The sequence below is a fragment of the Trachypithecus francoisi genome, unplaced genomic scaffold (genome assembly GCF_009764315.1).
Source record: "Trachypithecus francoisi isolate TF-2019V2 unplaced genomic scaffold, Tfra_2.0 Lachesis_group15, whole genome shotgun sequence".
Classification (NCBI taxonomy): Eukaryota; Metazoa; Chordata; class Mammalia; order Primates; family Cercopithecidae; genus Trachypithecus; species Trachypithecus francoisi.
The window spans coordinates 24,495,377-24,518,865 of record NW_022681460.1 but is presented as its reverse complement, the minus strand read 5'-3'; the positions used below and the strand labels follow the sequence as shown (position 1 = coordinate 24,518,865).

Sequence of the window (23,489 nt, the reverse complement as noted above, 5' to 3'; positions counted from 1 at the left end):
AGGCACCTCAAACTCAACCTGTGCAAACCGAACTAGTGATCTTATTCCCATTTTTCTTCCCAAGTGGCAATTCCATCTACCCATTCACTTGCATCAGACACCCAGGAATCTAACAGTCTCCTCCTTTTCCCTTATCACAGTACCCACCATTGTCCACTAATCATGTCATTTTGGCACGTCTCATGGCACATCTATCCTCTCTTTCTCCAATACCGATCCTTGTCCAGATTCACATTATCTCATGTCTCACTTTCATGGTGTCTTAACTAGTTCTCTTTTCCCTAATCTTTCCCCCTCTTGTGTCTCTTCTTTATAATGATGCTAATGTATTTTTTCTAAAGAACGTTTTTGATTATGTTATTCTCTTTTTTAAGCTATCTGCCCTTTGATCTGTGATTGTATTATATAAAGCCCAAATTCCTTAATCTTTCATACCCACTTTTCTACTGTCTCATTCATACATGTTTTTCCAGTTTTCTCCAGCTGTCTACCTGTAGCACAGGAAACAAAGTCAGTCACATTAATCTGGCCGTGAAGTGCTTTTTAACCTTTTGCCTGGGACCACCCCTTGCTTCCATACCGGCCACACAGTAAAGATCTATTCATCTTTTGAGATCAAGCTCAAAAGTGTTCTCTATTAACCTTCTCCTGGTCTCTTTCTTCTCTTTACCCACAGCATGCACTACAGAGTTTCATACTTGTTTGCTCATATGTTTGTTTTACCTACTAGTTGGCAAGTTCCTAGAGGTAAAATAGTATGTATGAATCATCCTAAAATCTCCAAAGGCTGACATAGCACTTAAAACACTAAGGAATATTTTACAAATGCTTATTTAGTGAAAGGACCATTTTTCCTTTCATATATGAAATAAATTATAAACTATATACTTCTGATTTTATATCATGTATGAGTATGATTGAAAAGTGCCTCTTCTGCCGGGCGCGGTGGCTCAAGCCTGTAATCCCAGCACTTTGGGAGGCCGAGACGGGTGGATCACGAGGTCAGGAGATCGAGACCATCCTGGCTAATACGGTGAAACCCCGTCTCTACTAAAAAAAATACAAAAAACTAGCCGGGCGAGGTGGCGGGCGCCTGTAGTCCCAGCTACTCCGGAGGCTGAGGCGGGAGAATGGCGTGAACCCGGGAGGCGGAGCTTGCAGTGAGCTGAGATCTGGCCACTGCACTCCAGCCTGGGCGGCAGAGCGAAACTCCGTCTCAAAAAAAAAAAAAAAAAAAGAAAAGTGCGTCTTCTAAATTAATCACTTGATATTGCCTCTTCCTTTCTAGTATAATTGGAAAGGGAAGAAGAAACATATATTTATCTTTGGATGTTTTCCTCAAATCATCATATTCTCACCTTCCTCTTTCCTTACTGTTTCAAACACCCAATATTATAAATATTTTTTGAAACCAAGAAAAATGATTCCCAATTCTGATTTTTCCTCTGAGTAAATGTAACTACATGGGCAATTATCCATGATAGTACCCACAAAGAATAGAAGTACTTTCCCCAGTTCTCCTATTTTAGATCCTTAGGGGCAGGGATGGAATAAAACCTTCTACCCTCCATGTTTCGGAGAGCAGACAACAACAGAGCCCCTGGGAGGACTGTAAGAGTGTACTGTGATCTAAACTCTGGATCAAGCAATACGTCTCAATGTTGAGCCTTTGACATAGTTAGAGTTCTAGTCATTTGTATCAAATAGCAGGAACGAAAAGGACAGACGGACATTTGATTTCCCAAAGACAATTCTGTGAATTAATCTGAAGTCAGTTTCCATAAGAATCTTAGCAACTACTACAAATTGTTGATTTTGGGGATTTTTAGTCTTCGGTGAAACTAGTTAGTTATTGATACCTAATAAAGGGATCATAAAAAGAGAATGGTCAAGTTAGCCACATTTTAAAATCATTTCCATCTCCAATCTCCTCTCTCTGTTCCCTACTAGAATTTTTTATAAGAGGAAAGGATTTTTAAAAGCCCTTCAAAGAAAAGAAAGAAGTTATGTTTTCAAAATGGGTGCTTCTCCATTCTTCACTTTGCTGGATACTGTTATGATAAACACTTTGGTCTAATGGGCACAAAAGGCTTATTCTCCATTCTAATGCTGTGTTGTGGGATCTTGTCTGAGGAATAGGAAGGCTAGGTAGGAGGCAGTAAAGAAGATGCTTTGAACTTGAAAGAAACAGAATAGAGCTTTAATACTTACAGCTGTCCTCTTCTTCAGTTATACATTTCACAACATAACAGGCGTAGATGAAACCTGCCAGCTGAAACAAAACAGAGATGCTTTAGACATCAGACAAAGGCACCAAAACCAGACCTCACTGGGGAGTGGCTGTTCAAAGTTAGGCAGTTTACAACCAGACTTAGGGCTCCAACATGGCTCATTGGACTGGATCTTGACTCCAGTGTGGATTCCTGATTCAAATGATGCTCATCTGTGTTGTAAATAAACATATCACTCTGTTTTTCTCTGACCTGTGTTTATATGTAAGATTTGTTAATTGCCAAGCAATCTAAAACAAATTATTTTCAGTACAGAAAAAGACTTATGACCATTCACTAATGGATTAACATTTGCATTTGTGCCAATCAACTTCTAGTTTACTTTTCATTAGCTCAGTACCTGAGATTCTAAAACTTGGACTCTCACAGACCATCAGAAAAATGCTTTGAGGGAAAAACATTAAGGTGATTCTGTGTTTTGTTGCATGGGCTCTTTGTAAGTAAGGAAGACATAGATCTGTAACAGGAACCAGGGCATACTGAGTATGATTAAGACAATATGTCACAGAGAGGTGATGAGATGGACACCTATAAGTAGGGAGTATCATCAAAATGCATTGAATATGGCATTACACACATCACATTGTCTTTTCTGAAACACTACAAAAAGGTCTGTGTGCTTGCAAAGGAGCACAACAAAGTCATTTGATCTCTCTACTTTCTCAGATTGGGTGTTTTTGTATTCCTTCCTACTAGTACAATATTTATTTAGTCAATTTATGAACACTAATCAAAAGAAACAAATATAATTTCTGGATAAGTAGAAGACTATTTGTTTTCTTTTTTTGCAAATTGATCTAGTTTGGAGGAATCCTTAAAGGTATGTCCTTAAAACAGTGATGAAGATTATTCAAAACAACATTTCAGACAGACATTGATCTGGCTAAGGACCGACCCCACACAATAATATTTAGCGTGGGGAAGAAAACATCAGGAAAAGCTGCAGTCTTCAATTAGGAAGTGAAAGCACGGGAAAAAAAGGAACTGCCGCGACAAGCCTAATGAAGTTGTTTTTCATTAGGTGACAGATAGTGATCTTCTGGAGGATGTGAGTGGAACATCTTAAGTCAAAGGCTACACTAATAGGTATTTAATGAGCGCAGAACTATTAGGAGACAAAGCGGTCTCTGGTGAAAAGAAACTTTTAAGTCTCTAATTTGGACTTGAGAGAGAAAGCACGTTCTGGCAGATTCTAGCTATCTTCCAAAAAGAACTGGCATAGGATAAAACAGTGGTCATTCCTGGACAATAGAGGAAGCAACAGTGACCACATTTGGGGAGGCAGAGTTGAAGGAAAAAGACTTATGCCACACTTCATACACTTTTGTTTTTAGATCCTGGAGGAGAGGGAATGGATACCCTCAGCCCTCTCTACCCCCAACTGTAGTATCTGCACCAGTATACATCATAGAGAGTCAAAAATAAATACCACTAATGCTATATCAGAAGACTGAGTTTTCTTTTTAAGAAATATTTTAGAAAACTCATCAAATCAGCATGTTTCTCTTTGAATTATATGCTGCTGTTGGCAATAAGATAGTGATAGTAAGAACTACTTCTTTATATAATAGAGTCATCAAGGTCTTTGTTTTTATGGGACTTATTTTTAGAGTTCAGAGTACTAATTGAAAACCAATGTCTCCTATTTGGCTTTAGCAAAGATTTTGATTTATCCAAACTCAAATCACATAGTGATTTGAGGATTTCATGGGTACTGGAAAAATAGAGACTATATTAACACATCTTGATCTTTCATCCACCAGGACCCATGAAAATGCTCTTTTTATGGAGTGAGCCAGTCCCATGGGTGCTTGACATTGGTACTTGGATCTGGCTGTGTCTAGGTAAAGAGCCTGTGGTTGGGGTTAGATCCCCTTGGTATTGCTTATAGCTTCACCTCTTCCTCCACATTGAGTTCTTACTATATGTGGCTAAATGTTACAGGTTTATCAGTAGTTTTCCTCTTCTTTTCTTTTCAGTGTTAAATGCTTATTAAATTATTTGTAAAGCAATTTGTCTTAATTACAAACTGTTTTAAAAAAATTCTTACTCATCACTTCATTTCTTTGAAATGAATATCTAGGTAATAAGCATCGATACATTCTGAGATTCATGGCCAATAAGTTTAAACTTCTCATTAAAGTGTCAGTAGCTTCTTGATTATTAAGTGTACTCTCCTAGAATGCAGCTAAGGCACTGCATTCTGCTTACCAATGATCTTTTAATTATATTCATTTTCATTCTTTAACTATCTGGGGAGCTCCTTTGATATAAAAGTAAATCCTGCTGCATTTTTTACAAAAGCTTGCTGATTAAGAGAACTTTAGCTTTTAAATTGGTCACCTCTAACTACAAATGGAAATTTGTGTTCCCCAAATTAATCAAGATTCATAAACTCTGCTATCTTCCAATTTCCCTACACAGTACACATTTCTAATTTAATTTTACCTCCCCAGTGGCAATTTATAAAATTTACCTATAGAAAGGGGTTTCAAATTATTTCTAACAATTCTGAATGTCTCTGATATGGTTTGGCTGTGTTCCCAAATCTCATCTTGAATTGTAGTTCCCATAATCCCCAGGGGTTGTGGGAGGGACCTAGTGGGAGGTAACTGAATCATGGGAGAAGTTACCTTCATGCTGTTCTCATGATAGTGTGTGAGTTCTCAAAAGATCTGATGGTTTTATAATGAACTTTTCCCTCCTTTGCTTTCATTCTTCTCCTTGCTGCCACCATGTGAAGAAGGTCTTTGCTTCCCCTTCTGTCTTGATTGTAAATTTCCTGAGGCCTTCCCAGCCATGCTGAACTGTGAGTCAATTTAACTTCTTTCCTTTTTAAATTACCTAGTATAGAGTATGTCTTTATGAGCAGTGTGAGAACAGAAGAATCCAATCTCCTATAATATGCAACTCTGCTAATTGCTACCTGGGCTACAATGATGAACTAAAGCAGAGTTCTAGTCACCACTGACATTTTGGGTTTGGAATACTTTTTTATTGAGGCTGTTATGTGTTGTCAATGTTTAAACAATGACATCTTACAATCAAGACTGTCAACAATTGAGGCACTAAAAATATCTCTAGACATTGTCACATGTCCTCTAAAAGGCAAAATTTCCCCTGGTTAGAGCCGCTGTTTGAGATATAATCCTAGCTTTAAGGAGTTTGCAATTTTGTAGCAGGTATACATATAACTGTAATTTGAAGTAGATTTAGGTAAATCTTCAGAAAGAAGGAAGAAAATTGTACTTCTAATAAGTGACAACAAACAGTAGACTGGATACTTGCATGTGTTAGCCCATTAAGCCTCACAAACACCCTTGGAAGAGCATTATATGTATTTTTGCAGATGATAGGCAAAATGGGATTTGCTTTTCCAGAGTGATATTATCAAGCAGGAAGATATGGGTTGTGTTTAGTAAGAGGCAGTAGTTAAATCTGATGAGAGTTTGGGGACTTCATACTAGAGCAATGGAAATTAAAGCTGTGAAGACCAGATTAGGGTCATAATCAGTGGGCCTCCAGTGTGCCAAATTGCCGATGGAACTATGCCATTTTTCTATGAAAATTTTCTATGTTTCTTTCATATTCTATGAAATAAACAATAAGCTGAAGGAGCACACCATACAAAAGTATAACATTTTTCATGGGCCCAAATCTTTCCTGATGCGATACTTGACTTCCTTTCTAGCCTCATTTCTCACCAATCTTTGTCAGAATTGACGCCAGTAGAAAGCTGTTGGTAGCTTGCTGACATCAGGTAGCTTTCCTTCTCTGTTCCTTAACTCATTTTCCCAGTCTGCCAACAAAGAATGCTAACGCCCTGTACCTCTTCCTTCCCCTCCCTACTCAGCCTTGCACCTCTAGTAATGAGTAATTCTAACTCATTCTTTTTTTGCATTTGTTTTTGAAAACAGAGTTCTGAGTTGCTAAGCTGGATATAAAGCTTTACATGGCAGTACTGCCTGCTTACTTTCCAGGTCTTCTTTTTTAATGTTTTACTTCACTTTTATTTTAAGTTCTAGGGTTCATATGTAGGTTTGTTATACAGGTAAAGTTGTGTCATGGGAGTTTGTTGTACAGATTATTTCATCTCCCAGGTATTAAGCTGGCCTTAAAGAATGAGTTAATACCCATCGGGAAAAACAACTAATGGATACTAACTCATTCTTTAAGGTTGAATAAAGGTGCTGCTTCCTCCAAGAACTGGTAATCCATTCTCAGAGTAGGTTGGTGCTTGGCACTTTTGAGATAGACCTTGAGAGGTGGGAGGGCTTGAAAGGGAATAAAGAGGGGAACAGAGAGATGGAGAGTACCTCTTCCAAGCAGAGGTCAGATTAGAGCTGGAAAGAAATAGATACATTTAGGGAGGATGAAGTGGCCCAGTTCAGAGAAGCTTGGGCTGTATAAAGGGAAGTAACGGGTCACAAAGCAGATAATAGAGGCTCATGTTGTTAGAGTAGATGTGAGTGTCTGAAATTAAAAGAAAATAATTTTATTTTGTTTCTTATTTGAAGATGCTTAGAATAATAATGCAAGGGACCTGTGGCACTATCTTAGGCAAATATACAATTATCCACTAGTGAAAGAAACAAAATATTCTACTGTTTCAGTCTTTGTCATTCAAAGCAGAGCTAAGTATAATTTTTTATTTTTATTTATCTTTTCACCTTCATATATCTAATGTGATTTGTTCACTTCTAATTCACCTGATAAGGAATTACATATCATCTTGATATTATTACTGACTGGAAGGAAGTATTTTCTCTCTATAACTAAATCAGATTAAAATTCTTTTTTGTATCCACAAACCAAATTATGATTGTATGTCCCAGAAATTCACTTAGAAGCTAATAGAAAAACTGAAACCAAAGCCTTTTGGTAAGTATTTTAAAAGATTTAATTGTAATAATTGAAAATATAGCAACCTTAGTGTTTAATCTATTACATTCTAGATTTCCGTTTCTGGGAAGTTGGAGTAATGGGAGGGATACCTTTCCCTATCTTTCCTATTAAGTACAATTAAAAACCCTGAACATTATATATATATAACAAACACAGGAAGACTGATGCAGACCAACTATGGTCTTTGGTACTCAAGAAAGTACATGAGAGTGAATTCCATTATTAGTATTACTATTATTATTATTATTATTTCATATACACCAGACTTACTTGGAGCTGAAGAAGCCTATAACTCTGAAATGCCAACAGGTACAGCTTTTTTAAAAGCCCCAGTAAACACTTGCTGTCTCTAGCCAAAAGACCAGAGAAAAGGGAAAACGCAGCCCACCAAGACAGAAAGTTTTACAATGATAGTACCTCTTTGTTTCAGTCAACACCATAGAAAACAAAACAAAACAAAACAAAACAAAAACACAAAAATTGTAGCCCCACTCCCCAACCACAGCAACAAAGAGTAGGGAGCCGAGACTTCCCCACTGCCTCATGGGTAATCCAGACTTTTAGCCTCACTCTCCAGTAACGAGGCAGATGCTCTCTTCTCTCCACTGGGGTGTTGTCAGTGGAAGCTTAGTAGAAGATCAGGACTTTTACCAATGCCCAGCAGTACTGAGGCCAGTCCGCCACCCCCGTGGCATCAGTGAAAACCACCTTGGAGCAGTAATAAGGCTCTTGCCAGATATGGAGGTATCACTGAGAGGCTAGTGAGGAGCAGGACCTTCCAGAGCTTCCCAGACTTAATGAAAAGCCCTTCCCACGTTGAGTCTCAATGGAGGCTAAGTGGGAACCCTGGACTTCTATCCCCACTTGGCAGAAATAATCAGCGTCCCTCCTTCTCCTATCAAAACAGCATCAGAGGAATCAACTAAAATGAAAGGTTTAATTAAGATCTAGGGTCTCATAGCATAATACCCAAAATGTCCACGTTTCAATTAAAAATTACTAAAAATACCAACAATGAGGATGTCCTCAAACTGAGTGAAAGGACAGCCAATGTAACCTAACCACAGAGGTGATAGAGATGTTAAGATTTTCTGACAAATATTTTAGAGTAGACATCGCAAAAATGCTCCAATAGCAATTACAAACATTCTTGAATAAATTAAAAAATTAGAAGGTCTCAGCAAAGACACAGAATATGTGAGGAAGAACCAAAATGAAAATTTAGAACTGAAAAATGTGGAGAACACAGAGGGAAGAATCAGTGAACTTGAAGACTGAACAATAGAAATTACCTAAACTAAGCAACAGAGACAAAGTAAACTGGAAAACATGCACAGTCTCAGGGACTCATGGAAATATCAAAAGACCTAACTTTTTCCCCCCCACCTGCAGTCCTGAAAGGAAAGGAGAAAGAGATCAGCACTGAAAAAGCCTTCAAAGAAATAATGACTGAAAACTTCTGAAATTTGGCAAAGGACATAAACTTACTAATTCAAAAAGCTTAGTGAACCGCAAACAGTATAAATCTAAAGAAATTCACGCCACGATGCATGACAGCCAAACTTAGGAGAGCCAAAAACAAATATCTTGAAAGCAGAAACAGGGAAACATTTATGTACAGCCATTCTGGAAAACAGTTTGGAGGTTTCTTTACAAACTAAACATGCAACTACCATATGATCTAGCAATTGCACTCCTGCCCAGGAGTGCAATTTTATCTCAGGGAAATAAAAACGTGTTCCAACAAAAACCTGTACACTAATATGTATAACATCGCTATTCATAATAGGCCCAAGGTGGATGCAACCCCAATGTTGTTCTGTGGGTTAATAGTTAAACAAAGTGTGGTACATCCATACCATGAAATATTATTCAGCAAGAAAAAGGAAGGGATGACTGATACATGCAACAACCTGCATGAATTTCCATAGAATTGAGGTTTGTGAAAAAAGCCAGCTCAAAAAGGTTGTATGTTATGTGATTCTAGTTATAGAACATTCTTGACATAATAAAATTGTAGAAATAGAGAACAGGTTGGTGGTTGCCAGGGACTAAGGAGGGTGGGTTATGAAGGAAGTGAATGTGGCCATAAAAGGCAACATATGGGATCCTTGTGGTGACGAAACTTTCTGTGTCTTGACTGTATCAATATCCAGATCCTAAAAGTGAAGCTGTACTGATTTTTGCAATGTAATACTATTTGGAGAAACTGGGTAAAGTGTACACAGAATCTTTCATTTTATTTCATATAATTGCATGTGATCCATATTTATCTCACAATAAAAAGTTTACTTGAAAAATACTACATTTTAGGGTACTTTTATTTATGTTTAAAAACCTTCATATTATAATTTATAAACTATAAATATATCTAAACCAAGTAGATATGCTTGTTTTCTTAAGTACAAAGACACATTTTAATTTTGTGCCTTTATGCCAACATGATTAGAAATGAGGAGTAGCAACGTAACTTTTTTATTCACAATTATCTCACATTCCACATAAATTGGTTGTGTGTTTTATTTAAATTAAATAATCTAATTTTGTTCTGAATTCATAATTCATAGGCTCTAAGCCCATGCTTTTTGTAATAGGAATTTGAACAGAAGGATATTATGCACACACGAAGTATAATTTTAAGTTGCAGCTGATTTTTACTTGCTCTTTTTCATCTTATTCCATCTACATAATTTGAGATTGCTTCAGCAAAGGATTCAAATGTGATTACATCAGCATTATTAATGAAGGTCTTTATATGAAGTATTTTATTATGTGGGCTGGTATATCATCTCTATTGTTTACCAGATGATACTTATCTCATACTAATCCACTGGCTGGACTATTGTGGAGCACACTGCAAATTTTCTCTGCTACGAATAATCCAGGTGCAGTTATCAACCCACAATAACACATGGAGGATTGCCTCCAGGGCTACTGTGAATGTTCACAGCCTACTGGGTCAGAAAAGCTTTTCAGAGGATCAGAAATATATCTTAATACCAGCCTTTAGGTATTCTGCTGCATCATCAAGCATGACTGTATTAAAACACTTTTTAAAAGATTAAATAAAACCAGACATACCTGCAAACTTATATTATCTACTTTAAGTTGGGAAATAGACTGAACTAAATGCCAACACTGGTTTACCCAATCATTCCTGTTGTGAAATAGTCTCTGGAGACTGGTAGGTTTCTTCAGTCCAAACTTATCAAAGAGTTACCCTAGTTCAAAGGAGTCTGGTGTATTAGTAAACTGGGCAGAGCAGAAGATATTCAGGCAGGACAAAAGATGGCTAATAACATTCAAATGTCATCATGGTTAATACCTCTCTCAGGGTTTAAATATGAGATTCATTTTTAAAAATGTATTGAGAGCAGAAGTTCAACCATTCCATACATGTGCCGGTTGGGAGATGATCAAAGAAATGGCTAATCTAGTGCAATAGAACTGCCATGAAATTGCCTTCCGGTTTAGAGATAAGAGCCATAGGGGAGTCCTTAACCAAAACTATTCATTGAAAATAATTGGGAAATGTAAAAAGCAACTATCAATAATAACATACTACTTTAATGGTAAAGCTAAGTTTAAGATTGTATGTTTGTAATGTGCAAAAGGAACTCTGATTTATTCATAATGAATCGTTTGAAGCAGAAAGTACAATTTTTAAATATTCTGTAAAATGTACACAATTAATACTGTCCTACAGAATTTTGGAACAAAATCACTACATAGTTCTTTGGGGAGCACATGGTACAAGTAGCATAATTTTGGCTCAGAGATAATAGGGTACCAATAGCAAAAATAACTGTACAAAAGGTAATGTATTTGTAAAAACAAATTAGCCCGTAGTGGATATTCTCTAACATTAGTAGACAAGGCTAAAGAAGGATGCTTGTATTTCATTGGAAGGAGTATGCTGCCTCAGTGATGGCAATGGGAATACAAGGCCAGATTTCTCTGTAGAGACGAGGAGAGAAGATTATTTGTATTAAAATACTTAGCTGCAAAAATAACTGGCATTAAATAGGTGCATCTGGAAAAAGAAAGGGGCTAAAACTATGTTAACATTTCCTTCTTTTTAGAGGTACTAGATTGGAAGATAAGGAAAGTGTGGAATATACAATGCAGCTGAGACTTCAGCACATATCCAATGATCAAAAATAATGCACTGATTAATATTACATAAAAATGATGTCAGTAGTACTCTCACTGCACTAAAAAAGAAAAAGTTAAACACAATGGAAACATCAGCACAAACCAGCTAGAGAGAAAAATGACTTTAAAATGTTATTGTAAACTCAGATGTATTATTAGGGTTTTGAAAATATATTTAAGTAGGAACCTTAGAGCAATTGGTCCCTTTCCCATGACATTTGTGGGAATAAGCTTTATGCTTATGAAAAGGTATTTTATGTGGCACCCAATAAAGCGTGCCTCTGAAGCCAAATACTTGTTGCAGTATGTGGCAAGGAAGATGAATGGGAGTGAAGACAGGAAAAGAAAAAGAACCCTCCAGGGGAATAAGATGTGGATTGGGGTAGACACAAATTTGAAGACCAGTTTTTTCCCCAAAGCAATTTTAAAAAGGCACGATACTGAATCGAAGTGTCACTTAAAAGGCTCGTCAAGTCTATCCATGTGTAGCAGTATAATCTAGTTGGATTGAATAACTTTGGAGTCAGAACTTGGCTATAATTGGTGTTCTTCAGTGACCCTTTCTTCCTTTCCATCTGAGTTACCTTCTTTTCAGTATAAATCTTAGATTGTCTTCTTTCTACATAGCTCATAGCCAATGCAAGGGTGAAACAGAATGTCATAAACCTCAGAATGAAGGGATTTCATTAATTACTAGCAATACCATTATTACCAATTGAGAATATATAACCTAGGACAAATTGCAATTGTATTTCTGTGCATTACTTTTTTGTTTTTAGTGCTTAAACTTCAAAACCAGCCAAATCATCTAACCAACCCTCACATCCTGGTAACAGCTGGGAGGTAGAAAAGGAAATACCAGTGATTACTATTTAAAGTAATATCTGCCATTATTATTCACTATATTCTGGGCATGTGGTAACATCTTTACAGCCATTCTGCTATCCATTCTTTCCAAAATGAAGGAGACAATTTCTGTCATCATCTATTATGTATAAATGAAAAAACTGAGGCTTAGAGAAGTTAGATGGTGCTGTCCCAAGATTCAGACATAATGAGAAGACTTGATTCATGCCTACGGACCCTAAATCCTATGCTTCTCATTTTCACACAGTCTTCTTAGTTTATCCAAAGGGCAAAACTGACAATACTCTCAAGCAAAGAGAACATAAGATTCTAAAAATCAGAGTGAATTCACATTCACTTAAAAAAAAAAAAAAAGTTAAAATTAAGTTCACCTAGTTTTCCAAGTTGGAAATCTGGATACAGAAGATACTGCTGAGCTTTGAATTAGCAGAGCTTGGAATTCATCAAGAAACAAAGTGGCTACGGCCGGGCGCGGTGGCTCAAGCCTGTAATCCCAGCACTTTGGGAGGCCGAGACGGGTGGATCACGAGGTCAGGAGATCGAGACCATCTGGCTAACACGGTGAAACCCCGTCTCTACTAAAAAAATACAAAAAATTAGCGGGCGAGATGGCGGGCGCCTGTAGTCCCAGCTACTCGGGAGGCTGAGGCAGGAGAATGGCGTAAACCGGGAGGCGGAGCTGCAGTGAGCCGAGATCGCGCCACTGCACTCCAGCCTGGGTGACAGAGCGAGACTCCGTCTCAAAAAAAAAAAAAAAAAAAAAAAAGAAACAAAGTGGCTACCAGATAAACCACAGAGGAGTTTAATACTACTTGTGGGAAACCTGGAACATGTAGGAGAACGCATGTGCTCCTCCCACTCGTTTAATTACCATTTCAGTGGTTCTGACTCATCATGATTTTATAGTTCTCCTCTGAATTGCTTACACGTGCTTCTACACACCAGCGTGGGCTTCTTATATTAGACATATATTGGTGAGCCACTAATTATCTTCAGTTTACTGCTGGTGAGCAAGGTGAGCCTCGCATTAGGTGGAGAGTCAGATGGAGGGATGGTTCTAAGAGCTTGAAAATCTAAACAATAGCTCTTTTTGCTCATAAGATTAAGACATGATAGCGAAGTATCGAAGGATATTCAGGATTTGGCTCAAGCCTATGCTTTCAGTCCCAACACTTGTGGCTCCCCTTTACTCTTCCATATTAAATCTCTGGCAGTTCCTCTACTGTATATGCCATACTGTTTGATATCTTTGTGTTTTTGAATAAGGCATTTCTCTGTCCGACAAACAACATTTATTACTATATAGTGAATGCCTACATGAAACATGGGCTACTTGAAGGTTACTCCTCAGGGAAATATTTTCTAAACATCAAAAAGCACAGATAGGCATTCTTCACTCTCTGGGCTCTTATAGCACCCTATCCAATATCTATATTGCACAACTTAATTCATTTTTGCATATTAATTCTTAAACTGGACTATCAGCATTCTCTAGAGTAACCAAGAATATTTCTACTACCCCAGAAAGTTCCTTCTTGGCCTTTCATCCTCACCACTCTCCCAACCCTTACACCACCCACCAGACCACACCCGTTCCAATTTTGATAAACATAGAATACGTTTGCTGGGTCTTGAACTTCATACAATAGAATGTTATTGCTTGGTGTCTGGCTTCTTTCACTGAGCATAATATAATATTTTTAAGATTAATCCAAGCTACTGCATCTATCAGTAATTCATTGTTTTATTTCTAACTGGCATTCTATAAGTGTGTGAATATAATTTTATCAGCTAACTTTTGATACATAACACACAAAACCAAAATTTAGTGGCTTAAAGTAACAACCATTCATTTTTGCTCATTGTTTTTTAGGTCAACATTTTGGATTGAGTTCAGCGGGGCAGTTCTTTTGCTGAATTTGGTTGGGCTCACTCATGCATTTGTGGTTGACTGTGAATTAGCTAGGTAGCACTTTTTTTCTGGGGCTTGGCTTATTGTTAGGTGGGGATGATGAAGTCGAATAAATGGACCACATGTGGTCTCACATATCTAATCATTCATCAGAAAAATCTGGTCTTGTTCACACTGGTGTGGCAGGTTTAAAGAGCAATAATAGTAAGGTGCACTTCTCAGGTCTCTGTATTGTTTGCTATCATCTCAATGTCAAAATCAGTTGGAGGCCATTATAGCAAAACTCTTCGATGATGCCACAATTTATTTACTTATTCATCTGCTAAAGGACATTAGGCTCTCAAGGATTAACTAGTTTTTATTTTCAGTTACTTCCAATCTTATATCTTGAACCAACTCATTTAAATAATTTTGCTTTAGGATTTCATGATTACATAGTGACAGAAGGACTTCCTTCCCTCCCTCCCTCCCTCCCTCCTTCCTTCCTTCTTCCTTCCTTCCTTCCTTCCTTCCTTCCTCCCTCCCTCCTCCCTCCTTCCCTCCCTCCCTCCTTCCCTCCCTCCCTCCTTCTCTCCCTCCTGCCTTCCTTTCTCTCTCTCTCTCTCTGTCTCTCTCTCTCTCTTTCTCTTTCTCTCTTTCTTTCTTTGTTGGAGTCAGGCTCTGTCACCCAGGCTGGAATGCAGTGGCACAATCTCGGCTCACTGCAACTCTGCCTCTGGGGCTCAACTGATTCTTCCACATCTCAAAACCTCCCAGGTATCTGGGATTACAAGCCTGCGCCACCATGCCTGGCTAACTTTTGTATAATTTTTTAGTAGAGACGAAGTTTCGCCATGTTGGCCAGGCTGGTCTTAAGTTCCTGACAATATATTTCACCCAGTTTATGGGCCCAAGATGAAGATTAAAAAAATCATAACTTTGAATGCACTGAGCTCCTAGGAGAAGCAAAAAATGTATTAATTCTCCTCATTTGTAAATGTTCATCGGTTTTTGACTCTATTCAGCCATTCCTACAAGAAGGAAGGTAGTCTTTCATATCTTTTTTTCTTCCTAGTATATGTATTAATTGGCTCAAGTGGTTTCTGATTTTTTCCTTTTTTTCTTTAAGCAGGCAGAGGTTGAGAACAGTTAGCTAATTTAGAGATTTTTTGGAGTCAGCTTCTAAAAGAGAAGTTTAAACATGGGGATTGGAATTGCTTCTCTTACTACTCAAATTTTAAAAGTCCTTTAAGAGTTATTCATCTATTCTTTATTAGTAAATATCACTCATATTTCTGAACTTGAGTTTTCCCTATATTTATATCAAACTAATTCTATCCAGATCATCAGTTCTTACTTTCTCTTTTAAATTATTATATCATTAACATTTTCTCATTATACACTTGCCAAAAAATATCAAGGAGAATACAACATTGATGACTCTATTAAAGAAACAGAAGAGTAGGAGAAGAAAAATAATTTGATAATTTGTCAAATACCAAAAGGGAGACTGTTGAGAATTGCCCCCTATGCAGGGATTTTTTTTTTGAAGTATTATCTAAAAATTTCTATCAAGTGCTGTAAGAACCATGTTTTCATTCCTTAAACTTGGCATTTTAGTATCTCCATTGACTTGTAGTTTTTTTCCCTTAACTTCTGGAAAATACGTTTTCCATTCCATTATATTTCTGACTACAGTTGAAAAGATACAAAGGCATGAGTTTGTTATAACCACGGCATCAGAGCTCGGGGGAGAGCAAGCTGTTTGTATTTTTTTCTTGCCTTTAAAGATGCCATCATTATCACTTGTTCTCCCAGAAAAGTGAAGTTTGATGACAATCTGTTTATCTCCTCACTGTACCTTAATGACTTCAAAATTGTTGAAACCTCATTACTGGATGTCATCTCTGCTTATGCGTGTGTGTGTGTGTGTGTGTGTGTGTGTGTGCGCGCGCGCGAATGTGAGTTGTAATAAAGCAAGAAATACTGAGTATGAAATGACATTGTGCCGATTTTTATGGTCTTTTATGAAGGATGGCTGAATTCTATAACTAGCCCCAGTCTGCTTCTGCAGGTCAATTTTCTAAAATTAGACAATGTAAGAGAAATTTTTTATACCTCACTTCTTCTTCCACTATGAAAGGTCCTCAGCTAGAATTTCTGTGTGACTATGATTCCTTCTAAATCCCTTTCTTTAGATAACTCTGACTCCCAATGACTTGTAACTTCACTATTCCAAGTTATATGTAATTTTCAACCTTCACAGCTTCCTAAAAGGCAGGCAGACTTTGCTGTTCCTCATCTCTGATGAATATATTCAATCTGAGAATATTAGTGAATAATAATAATTAACATTAGTATAGCACTCATTCTGTGCTAAGCACTGTTTATGCATAAATTCTTACCCCTCACAATCACTTTATGAGATAGGTATAATTATTACATTCTCTTTATAGATGAGGAATTGGGGGCATAGAGAAGTTAAAAGGCTTCTTCAAAGTCACCTACTAATAGGTAGTGGAGCTGAGATTCAAACCCAGGGTGACTGACTTCAGAATCCATGTTCTTAACCACTCTACTGTCTGCCAGTCAAGCTCAGGATGAAAAAGGCTACATTCTCCCTGGCATCCATGGGTGACAGCTCTTTAGAATATATGCTTCATAGACTGAAATTTCTTCCTTTATATGTAGCTGATTAGGAAAGTAAACATAAATAAATACACAAAAGCGTAACTGTCCATCTGCACTTTAATATTATTTACTTATTAAAAACCTGAATTATAGAGAATAAATTCTCATATTTAAATCTTTAGAAAATACTAAAAAATCTCATCACAGGACCATATATTACCTTGAATATATTTTATTTTAAAGAGGTAAAAATTTTAGGTTGAAACCAACTATTTCTCTTTATTAATGATAATATAACACTTAAGCCATTAATCTAAATTGCATATCTATAACTAAGATAAAATACGCTATGACTAAGATGAATATAGACACTCAGCAATAGAAAAATGAGATCTTTTAATTCTGCTAAATGTAAGTAAGTGATAAAAGACTACTTGAAACAAAAATACATGAATAATTGTCAATTTAGAATGTCTATAATTTGAAGCATAATACTCCAGCAATTGTTAAAGAAAAAAACAGTAGAAACTATACTTTTATGTCTAGAAAATACTCTATAAAAGAAAGATGTGATAAAAATTAAGGTGTACAATAAGGGAGTTCAAGCTATATTGAAGTGGAAGTGTGGATGACTACAAGACTATAGCAGAAACAAAATGCACCACCCTACCCTCAAGAGCTTTAGCTATTTGTAAGGCAAAGGCATCCTACCCTCTCACCTGCCAAACATATACACATATCACATGCTATTTGGAATTAGGTGGACTACAGACTGGAATGATGATGCACTTCTTCACGACCTTTCTGTGGCTATGGTTCCTGTCCTTGATCTTCTAAAGCAGTATATTGAGTGATTGGAGTGTGAATGAAAATGAGAGGTGAAGGGATCCACTTCCTACTCTGAGTTCTTCTAGTCTAGAATTTCTGCTCTTTTCAAACTCAAAAGTCAGTCTCAAGCAAGGTATTGTCAGCAAAAAGCCAGTGTAGGGTACAATAAACCCAAGGTCTATTCAGTGCTAAACTGTTGGGTAGAAATATAAAGTTCATAGTTATGAAAAATGTCCATGGAGGCTTAATGAATAACTAAGCTAAATTAGTTTTAATCATTGCTTACAGGATGGATAGTATGAACACAGATCACTACATATTCTTTCAGAACAAAAACTCCTCTAATCCAAACTGCAACTGGATTTAGGAGGCAAAGGTTTGCTTTCGTTTCTGCCAGAGCTGCCAGCCCCAGGGAAAAGGAGCAGTGTACTGAAGCTGGCACAGGAGTGGGGTACTTCCACATTACCAGGTCCTCTTATGCTGTACCATGACAAACTTTTATTGCTGCCCTTGGCATTGAGCCTTTGGATCCTTTGGATACTATTGGTATTGCAGTAGCTTGACCTCTCTAAAAGAACAGAAATGTTCAGGATACTAAAAAAAAAAAAAATCACGATTTCAATTAAACCAGTGTCAAGAGGGTTCTGAAGCTGTCCAGTGTAGTAAACCTGGCTCCTCTGCAGTGTTATCATAACTAAGACGGTAGGGTCACTGATAACATAGAGTGCAAGCTTGATGTTGCAGGCATTTTTCCATTTCACAGATAATGTTCTCTTTATAGTCACATGCAATTACAATTCACTTTTACATGATAAATTGCAAAGTTTTACTTGTATATGACTATGTCCTATTTGAAGAGTTTTTGTAGGAAAACAAAATGGGATTAAATAAACAGAAATAATGTAATGTTCTGTGGAGGTCAAAATCTCCTATATAATTAATTCAGAACTTGAATATACTACTTGGAGATGACTTCAATTTATAAGGTAGGTTTTTTTGTTGTTTTTGTTGTTGTTGTTGTTTTTAAAGCTGTCCTGTATCAACTTCTTAAGTAAAACCATTAATTCAGTGAATGAAAACAGAAAGTCCTTTGAGGAGACTAAAGGCTGGCTTCATCCCAAGAAAGCTGCAAAAGAAGTTCAGAATGGCTTGGCCCAATCGGCCTCCTGAAAAAGTGGCAGATGCAACACTCACTTCTGAGTTCCACATTTGCCTGTCTCAAATATTGTCTGAATATCTGCTTCTTTCCTCACTCCCAGTCTAATGAATACTCAATAGTTCAAAAGCTTGTTGTTAAAGGAAATGAAGCATTGTCCTTCCATGGAAGTAAAAAATGTGCTCAAATTATTTGATTATCAAATATTGACTGTGCCTCTTCCATACCCTATGTCCAAGTGTTGTGAGAGCGCAGATGGTTTAGAGGTCAGGAAATTAAACCTTTCTCTTCTCTTCTCTCTAGAATTGGAGAGTTTATTTTTTAAAAAATCATTACATTCATTGACAGTATCTTTGGTGCTTGTATCTTTGGACAACAATAGTCAAAGCTTGCAGTCCAGAGCTGTCCAAAGATACTGTCAAAGATACAAGGTGCTGACAGTATCTTTTTTTTTTTTTTTGAGATGAAGTTTCACTCTTCTAGCCCATGCAGGGGTGCAATGGTGTGATCTCAGCTCACTGCAACCTCCACCTCCCGGGTTCAAGCAATTCTCCTGCCTCAGCCTCACAAGTAGCTGGGATTACAGGTGCACACCAGCATGCCCAGATAACTTTAGCATTTTTAGTAGAGATAGGATTTCATCACGTTGGCCAGACAGGTCTCGAACTCCAAACCTTGGGTGATCTGCTTGCCTCAGCCTCCCAAAGTGCTCGAATTACAGGTGTGAGCCACTGCGCCCAGCCAAGGTGTTGACAGTATCTTTGGACATACTTGTGTCTGACTGCCCACCAGACATCTCCCCTCAGATGTCTTAGTAGACATTTAAAACTTACTATGTGTAAACTATACTCCTGCTCTTCTCCCTAATACCTTACTATATCTAACTGTACCCACAGCTGTTCTGTTTCAGGTAATGACAATGCCATCCTTCCAGATGTTAAGTCCCAAGCTTGTGGACTCATCCTTGACTCTTCTTTTTCTGACATTATAGAACCAATCTGTCAGAAAATACTGTAAGATTTACCTTCAAGGTATACTCAGAGTCTGACCATTTTTAACCATCTGCAGTGCTCTTTCTCAGGTCCAAGTTGCCATTTCTTTCACCTAGATCACTACAATAGCCTCCTAACTCATCTCCCCACTTGCAACAATTCAGCTTTACTCATAGTCTCCTTGTAGCACAGCAGCCAGCCTGATTATCTAAGAATGTAAGTCTGATCATGTCACTCTTTTGTTCAAAATCTTCCATGACTCTCCAATCTACTCCCAGTAAAGGCCAGTGTCATTATGGAGGCTTCCAAATGTGACATAATGTGTCTCCCCATTACCTCTTTGACTCAATCTCCTCCTTTTGTTCTCCTACTCACTCTTCTCTAGCTATCATGAGCTTCCTTGTTATTACTTGAAAATACAAGCCCATGGCAGCTTTTAGGCATGCAATATTCTCTCAGTATCTCTTTCAAATCTTGTTCAAATGTCACTTCAGTGAGGTTTACTTTGATTACTCTATTTTAAATTGCACCTTTCTTGGCACTCACACTACCTCTAACCCCACTCTATTATTTTTTCCATAGTAATTTAATCTGATACATGAAAAAGTCCTTTTTATTGTGTTTCTGAAGCTAATGTGGTTAACCTGGGTAATTTTGGCACTAATAATCTAGATAGAAATTGATGGGCCTAGTCCCTCTTCGAGAAACTGAATATAACTTGTAATTTTTACCTGGTATTCTACTTAGAAAAATTCTCCCAAATTTTTCCCGCTCTCAAATTTACCTCCATTGCTATCCAGCCTTCAGGCCTTTAAACCCATTTCCAAGGATAAAGACTTTAACCTCTGAGCCATAGCTGATCTTTCATTCTGGTCCAAATGTTGTGTCATTCTGTTTCTTTTCTTCATCAATTACCTTTTTTCCCATTCTACCATTCCTTCCCCCTCAGAAAAAAAGAAATGCAAATCTTAAAAGGACCTCCAGTTACCCCCCACCACTCCCACCTCTTCTCTCTCCCTCCTCTTTCTCCTTCCCATTTGCTGCCTGGCTTGTTGAAGGGTTATTCTACGCTTGCTGTTCATGTGTCTTTTATTCCACAATTCAGAGCGATTAGGCCTCCACTTTCTCTTCTATCTTAAAACGGTTCTCACTAGGAGGATGTCCAAAGACATTCAGGATACTAAGTCCACAGAAAGTGTTCAGACTTGACTGTCTTTGGCTTGGCCAAGTTCCAACACCACTAAAAAGCCTCTGGAGTCTTGAAGTTCTCACATCCCTCAGGCTTGGTAACAATAGTCTCTTCTGTTTTTTTCTCCCATCTACTTATGAATTTTAGTCTTATTTTTGTTTTTCTTTTTTTCTTTCTTTTAGATACAGGGAATATGTGTGCTTGTTTGTTACATGAGTGTATTGCCTACTAGTAGGGATTGGGCTTTTAGTGCACCCATTACACAAAGAGTAAACATTATACCTGATAGATGATTTTTCAACCTTTGCTCCTCTCTTATCCTTCCTGCTTTTGGATTCCACAGTGTTTGAGTTTTTACGTTAACAGAACTTTAAGTAATTGTGATCCCTAAGTTGTCTCCTAAGCCCTCTTCACTTCTTCCTTTACCTATTTCTCTATTCATTCCACAACTTTCATTGTATATGGACTTAGCCTCTTGCAAGTCATTGGAGATCATTTTAGTGAGAACAGTAATTAACACAGAGGGGGTGGGGAAGCTGGATTGCTCTAAGTTATGAAATGAAAAGCATGTGAAAAGCAAGTGTAAAATAATCCTTTAAAATCCTGGCTGCAAATGGGAAGGAGATTCCCCAAATCCACATGTGCTGCTGAGATCTCCCTTCAGTGCTCCAGGCTCTAACGTGCAGCTGCCCACTGGGCATCTTCACTTGGAAAAACTCTGCGTGTCTCAAACTCATCATGTACAGCACAGAGTCCTCTTCCCCCTCAACTCTGGCTCTCCTCTCTTGCTCTCTGTCACAGGGAATGGCACCACTGACTATTCCATTGGATTATCCTGAATCTCAGAGGTCATCATTGACAGTGTCTACACCTATACTTCCACCTACCAAGCCCCAAGTTTCTACAACTAAGACTATAAACTCAATTATTTCCTTTCCAACCTCATTGCCACGGCCTCAGTCTGGCAGAGTGTATGGTAAGAGGTTGCCAATTCATTTTTCACAATGCTTTTGAATGATCTTTCTAAAAATGCAATTCTATTATGCCATTATTCTTTAAATAATATCTTTCTCATTTTTTCACGACAAAATTCAAATTATTTTACTTGGCATATGTGACGTTTTCAAGATTTGCCTCCTGACTTTCACACCCATTATATTTCTATTGCACTGTATGTTCTAGTCTCATTGAGCTGCTTATAGTATTCATAAATGCCATTGTCTCTAGCAACTCCTCTAACATCTAACAGCCCTTGCCCCTGCTGTTGCATGAAGGAGAACCACTGCGTTCACCTAGAGAACTCTTCTGGTTTCTTCAAAACTCAGCTTAAGTGTCACCTCCTCAGTTTTTGCTGGGTGTTTTTACTCTATGAAATAAACTCTTTTTTTAAAAAAAAATTGGATTCAGATTTCATTAATTTCAAAATTGATTCATGCTCACAATAGAAAAAGTAGAAAGAAAAAAAGAGAAATTACTCATAATTCTGCCATTTACTTAATCTCTGTTAATACACTATAATCTACATATAAAAACACAATTTTGTGAAAAAGTTAAATCCCATTGTATTATATATGCTGCTTAAATCTACTGTTGTCCCTTAGCAAAATATCATGTTACAATGACAATAATAGAACTATCAATCATTTTTTTGTAATGCTTACATACATTTCCTTATATTAGTACAACAAAATTCACTCAATCTCCTATTTTCAGGTAGCTTCAAATTTTTCTATAAAAGGCATATCATAGGAAAACACACCTGTTGCTTCAATTATCATTTTTTTTTGAGGGTATATTATTCCAGATGGAACTGCTGGGTCATGGACACTTTAAAACATTTCATATATTGTGCAAAATGTTTCTTAATTCTTCTATAAACAATATGAATCTCTGTGTTAAACATAGCCTAAACTAAATAAGACATATCCACAACACTTTTTGGTCTACTTCAAAGGTACAGATTCTCTAAAATGTCTTACGGTGAAGAAACTGTCTTAGGCAATACACCTATTTTTGTTAGCTCTTGTTGGGATTAGGAGTAAGGACTTCTGGACTGGTTAAGATACTCATGGAATTAGGATATGCAGGGAAGTCTCATAGGAGGTTCTGAGAAGCTTTATAAACACAAACTTGCAATTACCAGTAGCTGTTAATTAATGATGAGGTCAGCTCTTCCTAGATTTCCTCTTACTCTCTTTTCTTTACAATTTTCTGGTTTTCCTGACATGGCAAAGGAAGATGAACTGTGCATGTGGGGTTTTTTGGGGTATTATATTAGTTATAGGGATGATACAGTGTATGCTTGGAAAGAAAGCTCTCATGAGGGCAGCAGATATAAAACAAGTAAGAATCATTGGGCTAGTGCAAAAGTACCTTTCACTCCTCTGGAGCCTTAATAGTATTTTAAGTGGCCTCTGGTGCGCTTAAAACAGTCAGATCATAAGAAGTGAAATAATGAATCAGAGCGTGGTTAACAAGAGAAGGCAGACTTCAGGTAGTAAAAAGAAAAGGGGAAAAAACTAAAATAAGAGAATAGAGTAAATTAAAATGTGTAAATTACATAATGAAATCTTGAAATAGATGA

At 37.3% G+C, this 23,489-nt stretch overlaps 1 protein-coding gene across 2 annotated transcripts in view; it reads right to left on the bottom strand.

Moving 5' to 3' along the window:
* The window catches only part of NKAIN2 (sodium/potassium transporting ATPase interacting 2), a 1,059,207-nt gene that overhangs the window by 26,212 nt on the left and 1,009,506 nt on the right, over positions 1-23,489 (bottom strand). For both annotated transcript variants that reach the window (XM_033234449.1, XM_033234450.1), the window contains exon 5: positions 2,212-2,272. In XM_033234449.1, coding sequence (XP_033090340.1) covers positions 2,212-2,272 — 61 coding nt within the window. The remainder of the gene's footprint in view (positions 1-2,211; positions 2,273-23,489) is intronic.